The sequence below is a fragment of the Choloepus didactylus genome, chromosome 4 (assembly GCF_015220235.1).
Source record: "Choloepus didactylus isolate mChoDid1 chromosome 4, mChoDid1.pri, whole genome shotgun sequence".
Classification (NCBI taxonomy): Eukaryota; Metazoa; Chordata; class Mammalia; order Pilosa; family Megalonychidae; genus Choloepus; species Choloepus didactylus.
In genome coordinates this window covers 109,302,689-109,317,163 of record NC_051310.1, presented here as the reverse complement: position 1 = coordinate 109,317,163, position 14,475 = coordinate 109,302,689, and the positions used below count along the sequence as shown (strand labels likewise).

At 40.4% G+C, this 14,475-nt stretch overlaps 1 protein-coding gene across 3 annotated transcripts in view; it reads left to right on the top strand.

Annotated features, from left to right (window-relative positions):
* GLCE (glucuronic acid epimerase) overlaps nt 1-4,382 on the top strand; it is a 102,519-nt gene extending 98,137 nt beyond the window's left edge. For all 3 annotated transcript variants that reach the window (XM_037833554.1, XM_037833552.1, XM_037833553.1), the window contains one exon: nt 417-4,382. In XM_037833554.1, the coding sequence (XP_037689482.1) occupies nt 417-1,441 (1,025 nt within the window). In that variant the 3' untranslated portion in view covers nt 1,442-4,382. The remainder of the gene's footprint in view (nt 1-416) is intronic.
* The last annotated feature ends 10,093 nt before the right edge of the window (nt 4,383-14,475 follow it).

The window sequence follows — 14,475 nt, the reverse complement described above, 5'->3', positions numbered from 1 at the left end:
TTCTTCCTTCTAACCTCTTTCTTACAGTATTAAGTATTGAACCAGTTTTTAGCTATTTTTTTCTTTTTGCAGAATGGATATTCTAGAACAGTCATTGTGACTCTTGATCAGCCAGCATTAGAGCTATAAAAGGAAGTATTATCAACAATATCTTAGCCATTTGCTCTTAATTCTCTAATATAAACCAAACAGGGCAAACGTTAAGAGCTTTGGCCTAATGCTCACAAGCCATCATGGACTCACCAGTTCTGTCATTTTTTTATGTGTTTAATACAAAGAAAATACTGATCTGAGACACAAAAATTAAAGTGTTAATTTTGTATAGTCAATGATTGTCAAGGAAGAATTGCATTAAGATTGAAAAGAGGGAGCGTTTATTCTAACCAGTCTTTTGTTGGTATATTTCTCCCCTACAGAAACTAGTGAAGGTGTGTCTCTGCATCTGGGGAACACAAAAGATTTTATTATTTCATTTGACCTCAAGTTCTTGACAAATGGAAGTGTGTCCATTGTTCTAGAGACCACAGAAAAAAATCAGCTCTTCACTGTACATTATGTCTCAAATACCCAGCTAATTGCTTTTAAAGAAAGAGACATATACTATGGCATTGGGCCTAGAACTTCATGGAGCACAGTTACCAGGGACCTGGTCACTGATCTCAGGAAAGGAGTGGGTCTTTCCAACACAAAAGCTGTCAAGCCAACCAAAATAATGCCCAAGAAAGTGGTTAGGTTAATTGCAAAAGGGAAGGGATTCCTCGACAACATCACCATCTCTGCTACAGCCCACATGGCTGCATTCTTCGCTGCTAGCGATTGGCTGGTAAGGAACCAGGATGAGAAAGGTGGCTGGCCAATTATGGTGACCCGCAAGTTAGGGGAAGGGTTCAGGTCTTTAGAGCCAGGGTGGTACTCTGCCATGGCCCAGGGCCAAGCCATTTCTACCTTAGTCAGGGCCTACCTGTTGACAAAAGACCATATATTCCTCAATTCAGCTTTAAGGGCAACAGCCCCTTACAAGTTTCTATCAGAGCAGCATGGAGTTAAAGCTGTGTTTATGAATAAATATGACTGGTATGAAGAATATCCAACCACACCTAGCTCTTTCGTTTTAAATGGCTTTATGTATTCTTTAATTGGGCTGTATGACTTAAAAGAAACTGCAGGGGAAAAACTCGGGAAGGAAGCAAAGTCCTTGTATGAGCGTGGCATGGAATCACTTAAGGCCATGCTCCCCTTATACGACACTGGCTCAGGAACAATCTATGACCTCCGTCACTTCATGCTTGGCATCGCTCCCAACCTGGCCCGCTGGGACTATCATACCACCCACATCAATCAACTGCAGCTACTTAGTACCATTGATGAGTCCCCAATCTTCAAAGAATTTGTCAAGAGATGGAAAAGCTACCTTAAAGGCAGCAGGGCAAAGCACAACTAGAGCTCAACCAAAATCATTTATCAGTCTGTGCAGTACACAGAAACTACAGGGCTCTATCTCAGCAGAGCATAGACACATTTTAAAAGGTTGTATACTAGGTTTTGGTGGATTACATTCAAGCGGTAAGTGATCTGTAAAACAAGTCTTCTGAGACAATTGCATTCCACGTGTTGGGTGTTTAGAAATGTAGGTGACATTTGGAGCAGAAAAGTGTTTAGTCAATGGACTGAACAAAGTTGTTTAACTTTACCTTGCTTATAACCCTGTATAGTTCCACAGATAGTCCAGTTATTCTCAGTTTGGAAAAGACAATGGTAAGTAGCTATACTGGCCAACTGACCAGCACTTACCTGAAAACTTAGTATGGAACTCTTTTAAAATGTGATTATTTATGTTTATGTTGAAAGCAGACTTTTAAAACAAATAATGTGCTGTAATACAGTAAATTTGTACTTGTAGGCTGGATAATGGAGTGTGTGCAACTTTTTAAAAAGATGTTTATTTCCTATAGATTAATTTCTTGGGGGCAAATGAGCATTTGTTGCATTTGTTCAATTTGTTATATATGGAGAATATTTTGAATTTATGGTTTTCTTAAAATGTGTAAATTTGAAACAACCAGTGTTCAGGCTTCACAGTTCTGTAATGTAAGCACAACTAAAATGAAACTTGTTGACTGCACAAGAAATTACAAAAATGTTTATCTGTTTTATGAAACTTGATCTACAATCAGTAAAAGTTTGATAATCAATATATCCCTCCCCCTCCCCATCTAGAATTTTGTATTTCATTTTAGACTATACTTGAGAATTTTTTCCATTTTGGTATAACATTATTTGGGAAATTTTGTTACAAACCTAAATTTGGGTAGAAGTAATTTTTGTAAGTCTACCACCACTGCCCCCTTTTCCACCTTTTGAGGAAAAATCTTAGATCATGTATTACAGACTAGAATCACAGCAGGGGTTTTTCCTATTTTGCTCATTCTTGGTCATCAGCTTTCCAAACCACCAACTCTGTTGTTCTCGTTTTTTCTTTGCAAACTTAATTTTAAGTTTGAGAGACACTACTGCATTTACTAGACATGTGTTATCAGACCTTTATTTAGGTTATATATCTGACACACCTCATGTAAGTAGGTTTTATAGCCCTTATACCATGTTAGGGTCTGCTGTTGGGCTTCAGGCATGAGGTCAAAACTGAGGGGAGTTGATTTTGCTCTGGCTTTTTAGTGTATGGCAATGCACTAAATCAATACTATAACTTCTGCAGATGGGAAATATGAGACTCCACACTCTCAGGGCACTGAGTCTGACAAACACAATGGGGTTTAGCTGTGACCCTTATTAAATGCACATCAAGAGTCAGGTGCATAGATCAGCCTGCCTACATACTATATCCTAATTGAATTCTGCCTACCAAGCACTACTTATAAGTCAGGAAAAAAATTATATTCACACACATACACATACGGTAACTTCAAGAAGGGGCAGGAGCAAAGAAGATGGATCTACCCTGAGGACAATATTAAACTGGCCATAGAAAAGTAAGCTTAAACTCCAAGTTTATGTGACCACAACTTTTTATTTTGCCCACAACAAAAACAGCTGTGGTTAATGTTTTCCCCTAGCTTTTTACTGTGTGCTTCTTATTCATTAGATATCTCACCAAGAGCATCTGGACTCTTTCATTTTTATTTTCAGGGCCTAACTGAAACTTTCTCCAATCTGGGAACCCTTTTTACTTCATTGTATTTGTTTTGATATTATTTGGAATGGTCCAGACTTCTGCCTTGTGTTTGCATGCTCCTACTTCGATTAGGGGGATCAATGAGAACATTGTGGTACTGCTTCTGTGACAATTACCAGTGCCTTAACAATGCGGCTGTCCTTTTCCACTGAAGAGGGAAAGACATTTTGATCTAGAAATGGCATTGCTATTTCAGTGCTCATAGTTTCATATCGCCTTCCACATTGCAGCAGCAGCTTGATTTTTTTAATGATCCCAGAATTTTCTAAGAGGGTAAGTTGAACCTGTAGCAGCATAGCCAGTACAGACCAATGATTCTCAAACATTAGGATGCCTTAGAATCACCTGGGGAGCTTATTAAAGTGCAGATCCCAGATATTCACTTATTCTGCCTGTGATGCCTGACAATCTGCATTTTTAACAAGCTTTCAGGTGATTCTAATGCAGGTGATGGGGGAGGGGGACATTAACTTGGAGGAACACTATTCTAGGCTATCCATTGCATTTTTGCCCCTAAACACCTACAGTGTTTTCTGGGGTTTAAATAATGTAAAATGTTTACTTATTCTGAACTTAGAGCAGGGAGGGTATTTTAAGATTTATTTTGCTTTGTTTCTTCAAATGTTTCTTTGATTCAAGATGATAGATACTATTTTTTTGTGTGTCTTGATTTAGCTTTGTTAAATCTATTGCCACTTCAGTTGTAAAAGCATTCAAAAGTTTCCAGATGAAGGTCATGATGTTGAACCCTTTAGGAATTATTGTGCATAAAGGCCTCATCCAAGAACCATCCAGTGCACGTGGGGAAATACAAAAGTGACACACAAGCACAACTCTCCAGAGGTGGCAGTCCTTTTCTTGATCAGTGTGCAAATTTTCACTGAAAGCTGCTATTTTCATCCTTGTAATTGTTTTTCTTGTTTCTTCTCCATTGTACATGTGGGTTATATACCATGTGTTAAATATGCAATAAAGTGTTTACTGGATGCCCTTTTGAAGGGTGGTCCTTTGTAAAGCTGTACAGACTTTGCAGTTTAAGCACAATGTGCACATGTTAGTTTTATATACAGCAAAACTTGATTTTTTGCAGATGGAAAGGTATTTTGTTTCTATACAAAGTAAATAGATTGTTTGTGCTTAATGTAAAGCTGCTTTATAAAATTGTAAAATAAAGTTTTTATCTTGAAAGATATTTACATGGAAATTTCTATTTCTTCTTTAATTATTTTAGGATTATTTGAGCCCGGCAAGCAGATTTTGGACCATCAATTCTGTTCCACCCATTATTAGTCAGGCAACATATGTTAAAGGCCTACTAGGTCTTGTAAGACAAGGGAGCAAAGAAAATGGGAATCCACCCTGAGAATACCAAACAATTTCAGGAAACTGAAATGCTAACTTGTGTAGTAAGTCAGAGAAGGTGTGAGCCTAAGCTGGGACTCCAGGGGTGGGTAAAGGCGGAAGAAGAGGAGAGAGCAACATGGGCAGAAGGAGATGCCCATGCCAGGGGTGAGGAATCCCTTTCCCATGATAATTCAGGTCATTCCTTTTTAATTATTTATTTTTAATTGTGGTAAACATATATAACAAAAATCATTTTAGCCATTTTAAGTAGTTAATTTCTTGATATTAGGTACATTGACAATACCGTGTAATTTTCACTGCTATTTCCAGACTATTTCATTATCCCAAACCAAAACTCATATACATTTAGCAATAACTCCCCATTTCCCCTCCCCCCACCCCTGGTAACAACTATTCTGCTCTCTGTCTCTATGAATTTTGTTACAATAAGTATTTCGTGTAAGAGGAATCATACAACATGTGACCTTTTGAGTCTGGCTTATGTCACACAACATATTTTCAAGGTTTGTCCATGTAGCAGCATGTACCAGCCCTTCACTTTTTTTAACAGCTGAGTAATATTAAACTGGATAGATATTACCACTGTGTGGGTATTACCACATTTTGTTTATCCGTTCGTCAGTTGCTTCCACCTTTTGGCTGTTGTGAATAATGCTGTAATGAACATTAGTGTATAGATATCTGTCCTAGTCTCTGCTTTCAGTTCTTGTGGATCTGTACCTAGGAGTGAGATTGCCAGATCATATGGTAATTCTATATTTAACTTTCTAAGGAACTGCCAAACTGTTTTTCACAATAGCTACACCCTTTTACATTCCCACAATGTACAAGGGTTCCTATTTTTCCACACCCTCACCAACATTTGTTATTTTCAGTTTTTTTGATAATAGCCATCCTACAGGGTGTGAAGTGGTATCATTCTACAGGGTGAAGTTTTAATTTACATTCTTTAATGGCTAGTGTTGTTGACCATCTTCACACACACATAGTGGCCATTTGAGTATCTTCTTTGGAGAAATGTCTATTCAAATCCTTGGCCCATTTTTTAATTGGGTGGTTTGTCTTTTTGCTGTTGAGTTTTAGTTCTTTATGTATTCTGGATGTTAAACCCGCATCAGACATATGGTTCCCAAATATTTTCTCCCATTCAGTAGGTTGTCTTTTCACTTTCTTGATAATGTCCTTTGATGTACAAAAGTTTTTAGTCTTGATGAAGTCCATTTTATCTTTTCTTTTGTTGCTTGTGCTTTTGGTGTAAAATCTAAAACTCCATTGTAGTTACCCCATTCTCGCCCTTTTTGTATTTAGTTGCTTTTTTGTAGTGTGCCATTTTGGTTCCGTTCTTTCCTTTTCTCTATATTTTTTAGTTATTTTCATAGTGGTTACCTTTCTTATTACAGTTAACATCTTAAACTAATAACAGCCTAGTTTGACTAGTACCAACCTAGTTTCAGTAGTATACAAAATCCACTCCTATGTATCTCTTTTCCTTTCCCTTTATATTGGTATTGTCTCAGACTACATCTTTATACGTTGTATTCTCATTAACCTAGATCTAAAATGTTATCTTATACATTTGCCTGTTAAGTCATATGGGGGGAAATGCAGTTGCAAACCAAAAGTACAATAATACAGGATTTTATATTTACCTGTGTAGTTACCTCTACCAGTGTTCCTTATTTCTTTTTATGGCTTTGAATTACTATCTACTATCCATTTATCTCAGCCGTAAGGACTCACTTTAGCCTTTCTTAAAGGGCAGGTCCTCTGGTAGTGAACTTTTTCGGCTATAATTTATCTGTAAATGTCTTAATTTCTCCTTCAGTTTTGAAAGATAATTTTGCCAGGTATACAATTGTTGGCTGACCGGTTTTTTCCTCAAGTATTTAAAATTTGTCATCCCACTGTCCTGGCCTCCATGGTTTCTGATGAGAAAGCTGCTGTGAATCTTACTGGGACCCCTTGTATGTGACAAATTGCTTTTCTCTTGCTGCTTTCACAATGCTCTCTTTGTCTTTGGGTTTTGACAGTTTTGTAATGAAGTATCTTCGTGTAGATCTCTAAGAGTCTATCCTGCTTGGAGTTCATTGCACTCCCTGGATGTGTATAGTAATGTTTTTCCTCAGATTTGGGAAATTTTCAGCCATTATTTTTTCAAATACTTCTTCTGCCCCTTTCTCTTGTCCTTCTGGGACTCTGATGCATATGCTGGTATGCTTGATGGTATCCCACAGATCTCTTGGGCTCTGTTCATTTTTCTTCATTGTTTTTTTCTTTCCGCTCACACTGTGGACAATTTCAGTTGTCTTCAGGTTCACTGATTCTTTTTTCTGCCTGTTCAAACGAGCTGTAAAATCCATGAGTTTTTCATTTCAGTTGCTGTACTTTGCAGCTCCAAAAGATCTGTTTGATTCCTTTTTATAATTTTTCTCTTTATTTTGTTCAGTGTTTTTCTAATTTCCTTTAGTTCTTTTTATATGGATTCTTTTAGCTCCTTGAACATATTTAAGACAGTTGATTTTAAGTCTTTGGCTTCTAGTTCCAATATATGAGATTTCTCAGGGATGCTCTCTAGCAAATTCTTTTTTTCCTGTGAATGGGCCTTATTTTCCTGTTTCTTTGTTTTGTAATTTTTTTGTTGAAAACTGGACATTCTGAGTATTATGTTGTTATAACTCTGGAAATCTAGTTCTCCACTCTTCAGGGATGATTAGGTTTTTGCTGTTGTTGTTCAGTGCTGGAGTCATCAATTTGTGACTTTTCCAAAATATTTTGCTTCCAATCAGAGATTAGAAAGAGAAGAGGGGGGAAATTATGTATTGCCTCTTTAAGACTCTCCCCTGCCGCTTTGCTTGAGGGGGTTTGGAACAATGGCCACCCTCAGAGCTAGCTCCCCAGCCATCTGAAGTAGCTAATCCAAATCTGTGATCACCGATTGGACCATAGACACCTGGATTTTGGAGGACTAGGTCCTTATTGCCCACCCTGGCACCAGCAAGCTGCACCAGGAATCGGCTGCAGTCCCCAATGCTGCCTGCCACATAGTTGGCAGATGGGAGATGGTAGTTGCTGCCAGGAGGGTGAAATTCACCAATATTTACTGCAGTTTACCAAACTCTTCCTCCAGCTCTTCCCTGGTTGCTGCACAGTGTTCCACTAGACTCCATGCTTCAAAATAGTTGATTCAGACAGTTCCTGCCAGTTAAATAGTTGTTTTGGTGGAGGGACTGGTTTCTGGACTTCCTACTCTGCCATCTTCCCATAAATCCTCCCCTCAGATAATTCATTTTTGTCTGATTTACATTTACTGAGTTTGTCCTTCCTGTATTTTCTATACTTGTCTCTTTTCCAGAACAATAAACGTTAATCTTTTTCCTGCCCAAGAAGCTTCTCTGAGAGTAGTAATTTAGGCTCCTCAATACATGTTGAAACCAGAGGCCAGTTGCTTTGTGTTATGTTTTACTGCACATTATTTTTTTGGATTATAAACATTCTGCAGCATTTATATAAGGGAATGCCAACTGATCACAATCACCTTTTTCCAACTGATGGGTGCACAGATTTTAGCAGACTCTGCTAATCAGCATTCTTGACATCTATTCCTTCGCTAATCCTCAGTTGGCAAATAGCCGTAAGGTTGCAAGCAGTCCTGGTCAGGTTAAGGTCTCAGGCTGGTCTTGCTTTGGGTGTGCTACTTGTAGCCAGACTGTTCATACATTGGTCATTCTGCTTTAGCACAACAGACCCTCCATATCCAAAGGACTTATTTGGTAGTCTGAGCTCTTACTTCCGAGAAGTCCCCCTTTGTCTCCGCAGGGCGCTGATGACTGCTGTGTGCTGTGTGATCCTGACTCTAGCCATGACTGATTAGACCAGGGTGAGTCCCTCACTCAAGCTGAGCCAATCATTCTCTTCCTGAGGAATCCTAAATTGGAATGGATAAATACAGATACTGCAGATACGCAGTGAAAAGCAGAGATGGAAGAGTAAAATGTAGACTGCTCCAGGCTCTGGATCCAATGCATTTCTGAGACAACCTGCCATTCCACTCAGGTCCATGAGATACCACTGTATCCTTGGGATAAATTCCCCATTTATGCTTAAGTTGGCTGAATTTGCTTTCTGTTATTTGTAACCAGTGAGCCCTAATTAATAAGACAATGTCTCCATTTTAGAGAAAAATACACTATAAGTGTTATATTTTCCTCTAACCTGGACCACTTTTCAACCTGAGTGCACAGAAACTGAATCAGCCAGGGTTGCCATTTAAATTGATGATAACCAGATAATTCCAAAATTCAGATCTTTAGGGAACATTAGTTGGGCAGAAATCTAGACTTGGGACTCAGGAGACAGGGCTCCCTGACTCTGTCATTGTAGCATCAGGAGCTGATTCCTTCACTCCATGGGCTTCAATTGCCTGTAATCCAGTCCAATAAATATTCAGAGAATGAATTAATCTAAATGTCTTTTATAAACTAACAAAAGGTAAGCACTATTTTTCTGATTTGTTAATGCTGCCATTTCGCAAAACACCAGAAATGGATTGGCTTTTATAAAGGGAGTTTATTTGGTTACAAAGTTACAGTCTTAAGGCCATAAAGTGTCCAACAACAGAGTACTTTCACCGAAGGATTTCCGATGGCCTCTGAAAACCTGTTAGCTGGGAAGGCACATGGTTGGTGTCTGCTTGCTCCCAGCTTGCATTTCAAAATGGCATTCTCCAAAATGTCAGTGTCACCTTTCAGCGGCCATCTTCAAAATGTGTCTTTCAGCTGCAGCTTCTCTCCGAAATGTCACTCTCAGTTGCTCTGAGCTCCTTCTGCCTGTGAACTCTATATGGCTCCAGTGATTTAATTCAGACACACCCTGAATGGGTGGGTAACACCTCTATGGAAATTATCCAATCAAAGGTCTTGCCTACAGTTGATTGAGTCACATCTCCATGGAAACAATAGGTTCCAACCTAATCAATAATACATCTGCCTGTACAAGATTGCATCAAAGAACTTGGAGTTTTGGGGAACATAAAACATCCAAACTGGCACAACTATTAAAATGGCAAATTTTATGAGTTAACACAATAAAATTTAATATATATAATAATATATTATATATATATAAAGGTAACCACTAGATTTGAATGGTGGTGCTAAAAAATATAGACATCAACTTTAGTAACTAGATTTTTATTCTTACCCATGTGTCACTTCCATTAGCACATTCTGAATGTAGAACTCTGAGGTTATGGGAAAAAAAGTATAGATATAAAGTATATTAAAAGTGTAAATTGTGATTTTTTTAAATCCCAAATCTGCATTATTGAAATTGTTACAAAGTCAACAATATAGGGATAAAAATTGGTTTCCATTATACCAACTCATTAAGGATGTCAAATTGAAAATGGATATGAATTTAAATGTTGTATTGGTGATGAATTTGAATGTTTGCTGCTCAGTTTCTCTTGAGAAAAGATACATTTGCCATCTGGTAAGAATGATGGATAACTTGCATGTGTATGCCGCATTTCCTGAATGTTAAATAGCAGCAACACTATGTAATTTTGCTAATCCATTTCCAGGAGTGGAAGGATTTTGTGAAATGATGAAACTGCAAAACAAGCCATTGAGGAGCAGTAGCACAGACAACAAAAGGAGAAGAAAAAAGTCCTGTTAGGGATCAGAAATAGAGCAGCCCATTAACAGGTGTTAACCACACAGTTTGGATAGGATGTGATTAGGCAACCCAAAATTCATTGCATCTAAGCACCAGGAAGATCTACTGCTTTCCTGGGAGTTTCTTCTGTTCTCATCTGCACCTAGTGAAATTACTGAGAGAAAAATGGCTGCCCCATTTCAATTCAGAAAATCTAGTAAACAGTGTTAATCTCTTTGAGGAGGAGAAAAGGAAGTAAATTCCTCCGAGGGGTCAGGTTCATAAGCAAATACATGGCAAAAGTAGAAGATTTTAATTTATTGCCTGTTATTCTATTGCGCTGTCCTTTTCAAAACCTGCAATTCAAATGAATAGATTTGGGGCACCAAGCCGCTTCCCAAATCCCATCAATGGCACTATACTCTGAAGGAAAGTTTCTTATCTTCTCAGCTCCTGCAAGCGACAAAGAGACATGCTATCTCCATCTGGAAATATTCCCCAGAGGAAATGAGCTGAGTAGCTTCTTGTGAACTCAAAATATGTCGAGTTCTTAGCATCTAGGTACAACAAAGTCTGGTTCTGGATCAGTGTTTCTTGCTAACTTGTATTTAGGAATAGGGAGAGAGAACAAGCCCTTTGCACATGCTCCTCAAACTAGATCTCATTTATTACCCACCACAACTCTGGAAGCCTGATTCTGGGTGATAGATGAGAAAATGGAAACACTAAGTAATTTGCTCAAGGTCATGCAATCTTTTCACTAAGTATTTGTTGAACTCCTTCTTCTTACCAATCATGTGCTACCTACCAGGATAGCAAGGATGAGAAGACCCTGTCCCTGCCAAGGTCACATCTAGTCAATGTTGAGAACTGAGTCCACAGCTGCCTGGCTGGGAAGTGCTGCTCCTTCTTGGTAGGCTTTGATATCCTCTTTTTCCAAAATCAACAATAAAACAACGGTGGAAACAACAACAGTGGAAGCGAGCAGACCCTCTTTAGTGAGTGGTTTGCTGGGAGGCAGCAAGGATGCAGCCAGAGGGCCCAGGCCCAGGGGAAGGAGGGTGGTGGGGGTCCCCGTGTAGGAACCACACCAGCCTTGCACAGTATCCCCCCCACCCTGCCTGGAGATGACTGCCTCCTCCAGACTGCAATTCTCTCCTCACCTCCTGTCCTCCAAAGCAGCCTCTTAATGGGTGGAAGGCTGGAGGCTTTTCTCTCCGGTTCACAAAGTTACTCACTTTGCATGCAGCCTTAAATCAATGCTCCCAGCCCTCTGGTGACAGCCGCAGCTCCTACCTGCACTATAAGCAGATTCCACAGTGCATTCATATTTTTAATTACTAACTGAATTAAAAATAGACTGAGAGGGAAAAGCGACCAGAACTCAGCCCTGGATCTCTCTTTGCTGATAGTACAAAATTCCTCCAGGGACCTGCAGAGACCCCTGGCCCACCAAGCTCTTTCAGGAAGGAGGGGGAGACCTTTGGACAATTCTATAAAAGCCAGGGTCTTCATCACCAGAAAAATACCTCTATTCTTTATATTTAGTGAGCCCATAGTTCAAGGTCACAAACTCACAAGCCTTCAGAAACCTGAGGTAAAAGATAATAAATAAATAATTGGGCCAGTGGGTAATGGGGAATGATGGGGACTGTGGCTAAACTGATACCCAGTCTTCCCACAATTGATGAGATCTGTCTACCAAGGTCAATCATTTCTTCTGGAATATGAACTGATTTCTCCTCAGTCTTACTCGACAGTTCTTTTCCTCCATGCAACAGCTAGTTGCCAAGTGTCTGCTCAGCTTCAAGGTCCAAGTAAAACAGCTCCTCTTCCCAGAAGCATCCCTGATAGTCCCCCATGCAGAGCCATCTCTCCCCCTCCCCCTCCAGTCCTAACCACAGGTGTTCCCGTGGCGCCTCACAAAGAGCCATGCTCCCAGAATCTGCTCTGGCTTGGTTTTGTCCCCCAGAGCACATTTGGCAATGTCTGGAGACATTTTTGGTGGTCACAATTCGGAAGGTAGTGGTGCCGCTGGCATCTAGTGGGTAGAGGCCAGGGATGCTGCTAAACACTCTGCAATGCACAGATAGCCCCTACAACAAAGAATCGTCTGGCCCCAAACATCAACAGAGCAGAGGCTGAGGAACCCTGCCATAGCTGACCCTGTGGGAGCCCCTTGAGGGCAGGCCATGTCTTGGTTAGTGCTGTGCTCCCAGGGCCTATGGCACAGCATCTGGCACGCAGTAGACACTCAATACAGGCATGTTGATGGGCTGAATGGCAGGGAGGTGGGTTTAAAAAGAAAGACCCTATCTCAGCACCTAATAGCACACAACTGAGTCAAGGAGGCAAACCCATGCACGACTGACTCCTTCACAGCAGAGAGCAAAGGCCCAACAACCATGAAGAGTGAGTTTGTCTTGAGAAAGGCTCTCCAGGTTTCGGGAAGGGACATGGAATTGAGTGGATGTTTTAGTTAGGGTCTTTAGGTTTCAAGAACAGAAATACACCCAGGACTCGTTGGGAGGTCGTAAGTTTACTGTGAAGAGGTACATGAATGGAAACCCAGGCCTTGGGAAGGACAGAGCCCCTGTGGGAAGACCAGGCTACGGGCGTCACTCCTGTGAGTCCCGGTTCTCTCTCCGTTCCTCCCCTCCCCGAGGCTCACCTCACCCAGCCCGTGCTCTTCTGCTGCCCCTTGGACTGCACCAGGGCTGTCCTGTCCATTAGGCACAAGTCCTAAGGCCCACAGTACTTTCTAGGGACCCACAAAAGCATTTCCATTTTGATTTCTTTTAAAATCAGAAGAAAAAAGGTTATAATAATATAAACATAAAGTAATGAATCCAGCCTGGTTTATATTCACCTTTATACCAATGTAATCAAACAATATAAGTTTTAATATTTTTAATAGAAAAAGGGGCCCACGAAGGTGCCTGTGCCCACGAAAGTCATAGTGCAGCCCTGGCTTCCTTCTGCTCAGCACATCCCCCCAGCCCCGGCTCTACCCCCCGACCTTTCAGTCGTAACCCCACCTGGAACCAGCTCTCACTGTTTCTCAATGAAAATTCCACCAAGGACCCCCTGGAGACGTTTTGAATGCAAACATGCAAATCAAGTGTATGCCAGCTTTGATGAATTTTCCTTGGAAAAGGGTTTTCCGGAATGGACTGCATTAAGTCAATTTAATTCCTTGATCAATTTTCCATAAAGCTCAGTTAAGCTGTTTCCAATTTTCCCCCTTTTCATTTTCAGTTTACTGAAAATATTTTTATTCACAACAATTCTTTCACTTCAATTTTATATCATAAAGTTGGTTCACAGGTTAAATTTTTGTCAGTATCAAATATCACTGTGATAGCAGCTTCTGCCTTTATGAGTTTTCTTTTGTCACCTTTATTTCTACCAAGTCCATTTCCCTGGGTCAAATTTTGTTCTAAATTTTGTCAAGAACATTTGATTCTCTCTTGAGTTTTAGTAGATTACAAATTGCTACCTAATACACCATTCCAATTTTTCTCTGCACTGGATAAAAGATATTGGAGTTTGTAATTGTTTCTTAGCTTAACCATGAGAAGCTTTTGACTACATTTATGAGACAGAGGGAAGGGGTGATGCAGGAGGAGAGGCAGAGTTGTGAGGAGAGACGCTCTAGCAGCACTATTAGGCTGCTCAACGCACCCCAGCTCAAAATGTCCTGACAAAGCGTCCAGAGGGGAACAAGTGATAGGATCATAAGGGCATTTCCTGTTCCAGCTCCTCTTTGTGTACTAGGTCAGATGCCACAGGTCACTAGACTGCCCTGAAGTCAACTGCAGCTTAGGAGGAATCCTACGGTAGTAAAATACGGCTGCCTAGAGCTCCCACTGAATCAGCAGCTGGAGCGAGCCAGTGCCTTGGAAAGGAGGCAAGGCGATGGAACCACGTGTCAAGCATGGGAGAATAATCTCACTGTTCCAGTCCTCTGCGGGTTATGAAGCACTTCCATGTACGCTATTTCCTAAGACTCCCAAACAGTGCAGTGAGGCAAGAAGTATCATCCTTGTTTAATGGATGTTGAAGGGAACTAAGACTACTGAGTTGGGTCCTCCTGCTTCAAACCCGGTTGTTTTCCCATTGTGCCTGAGAGCCTCTGGAAAGAAGGGGGGAAAAGACACCTGTGTAACATTTTACAGTCAGCAGAGACCATCAGGCTGGCTCCTAATATTTCTGGGGCATGGAACAAGAGTACAAATGGAGGCCTACCTACTATTTGCATAAAT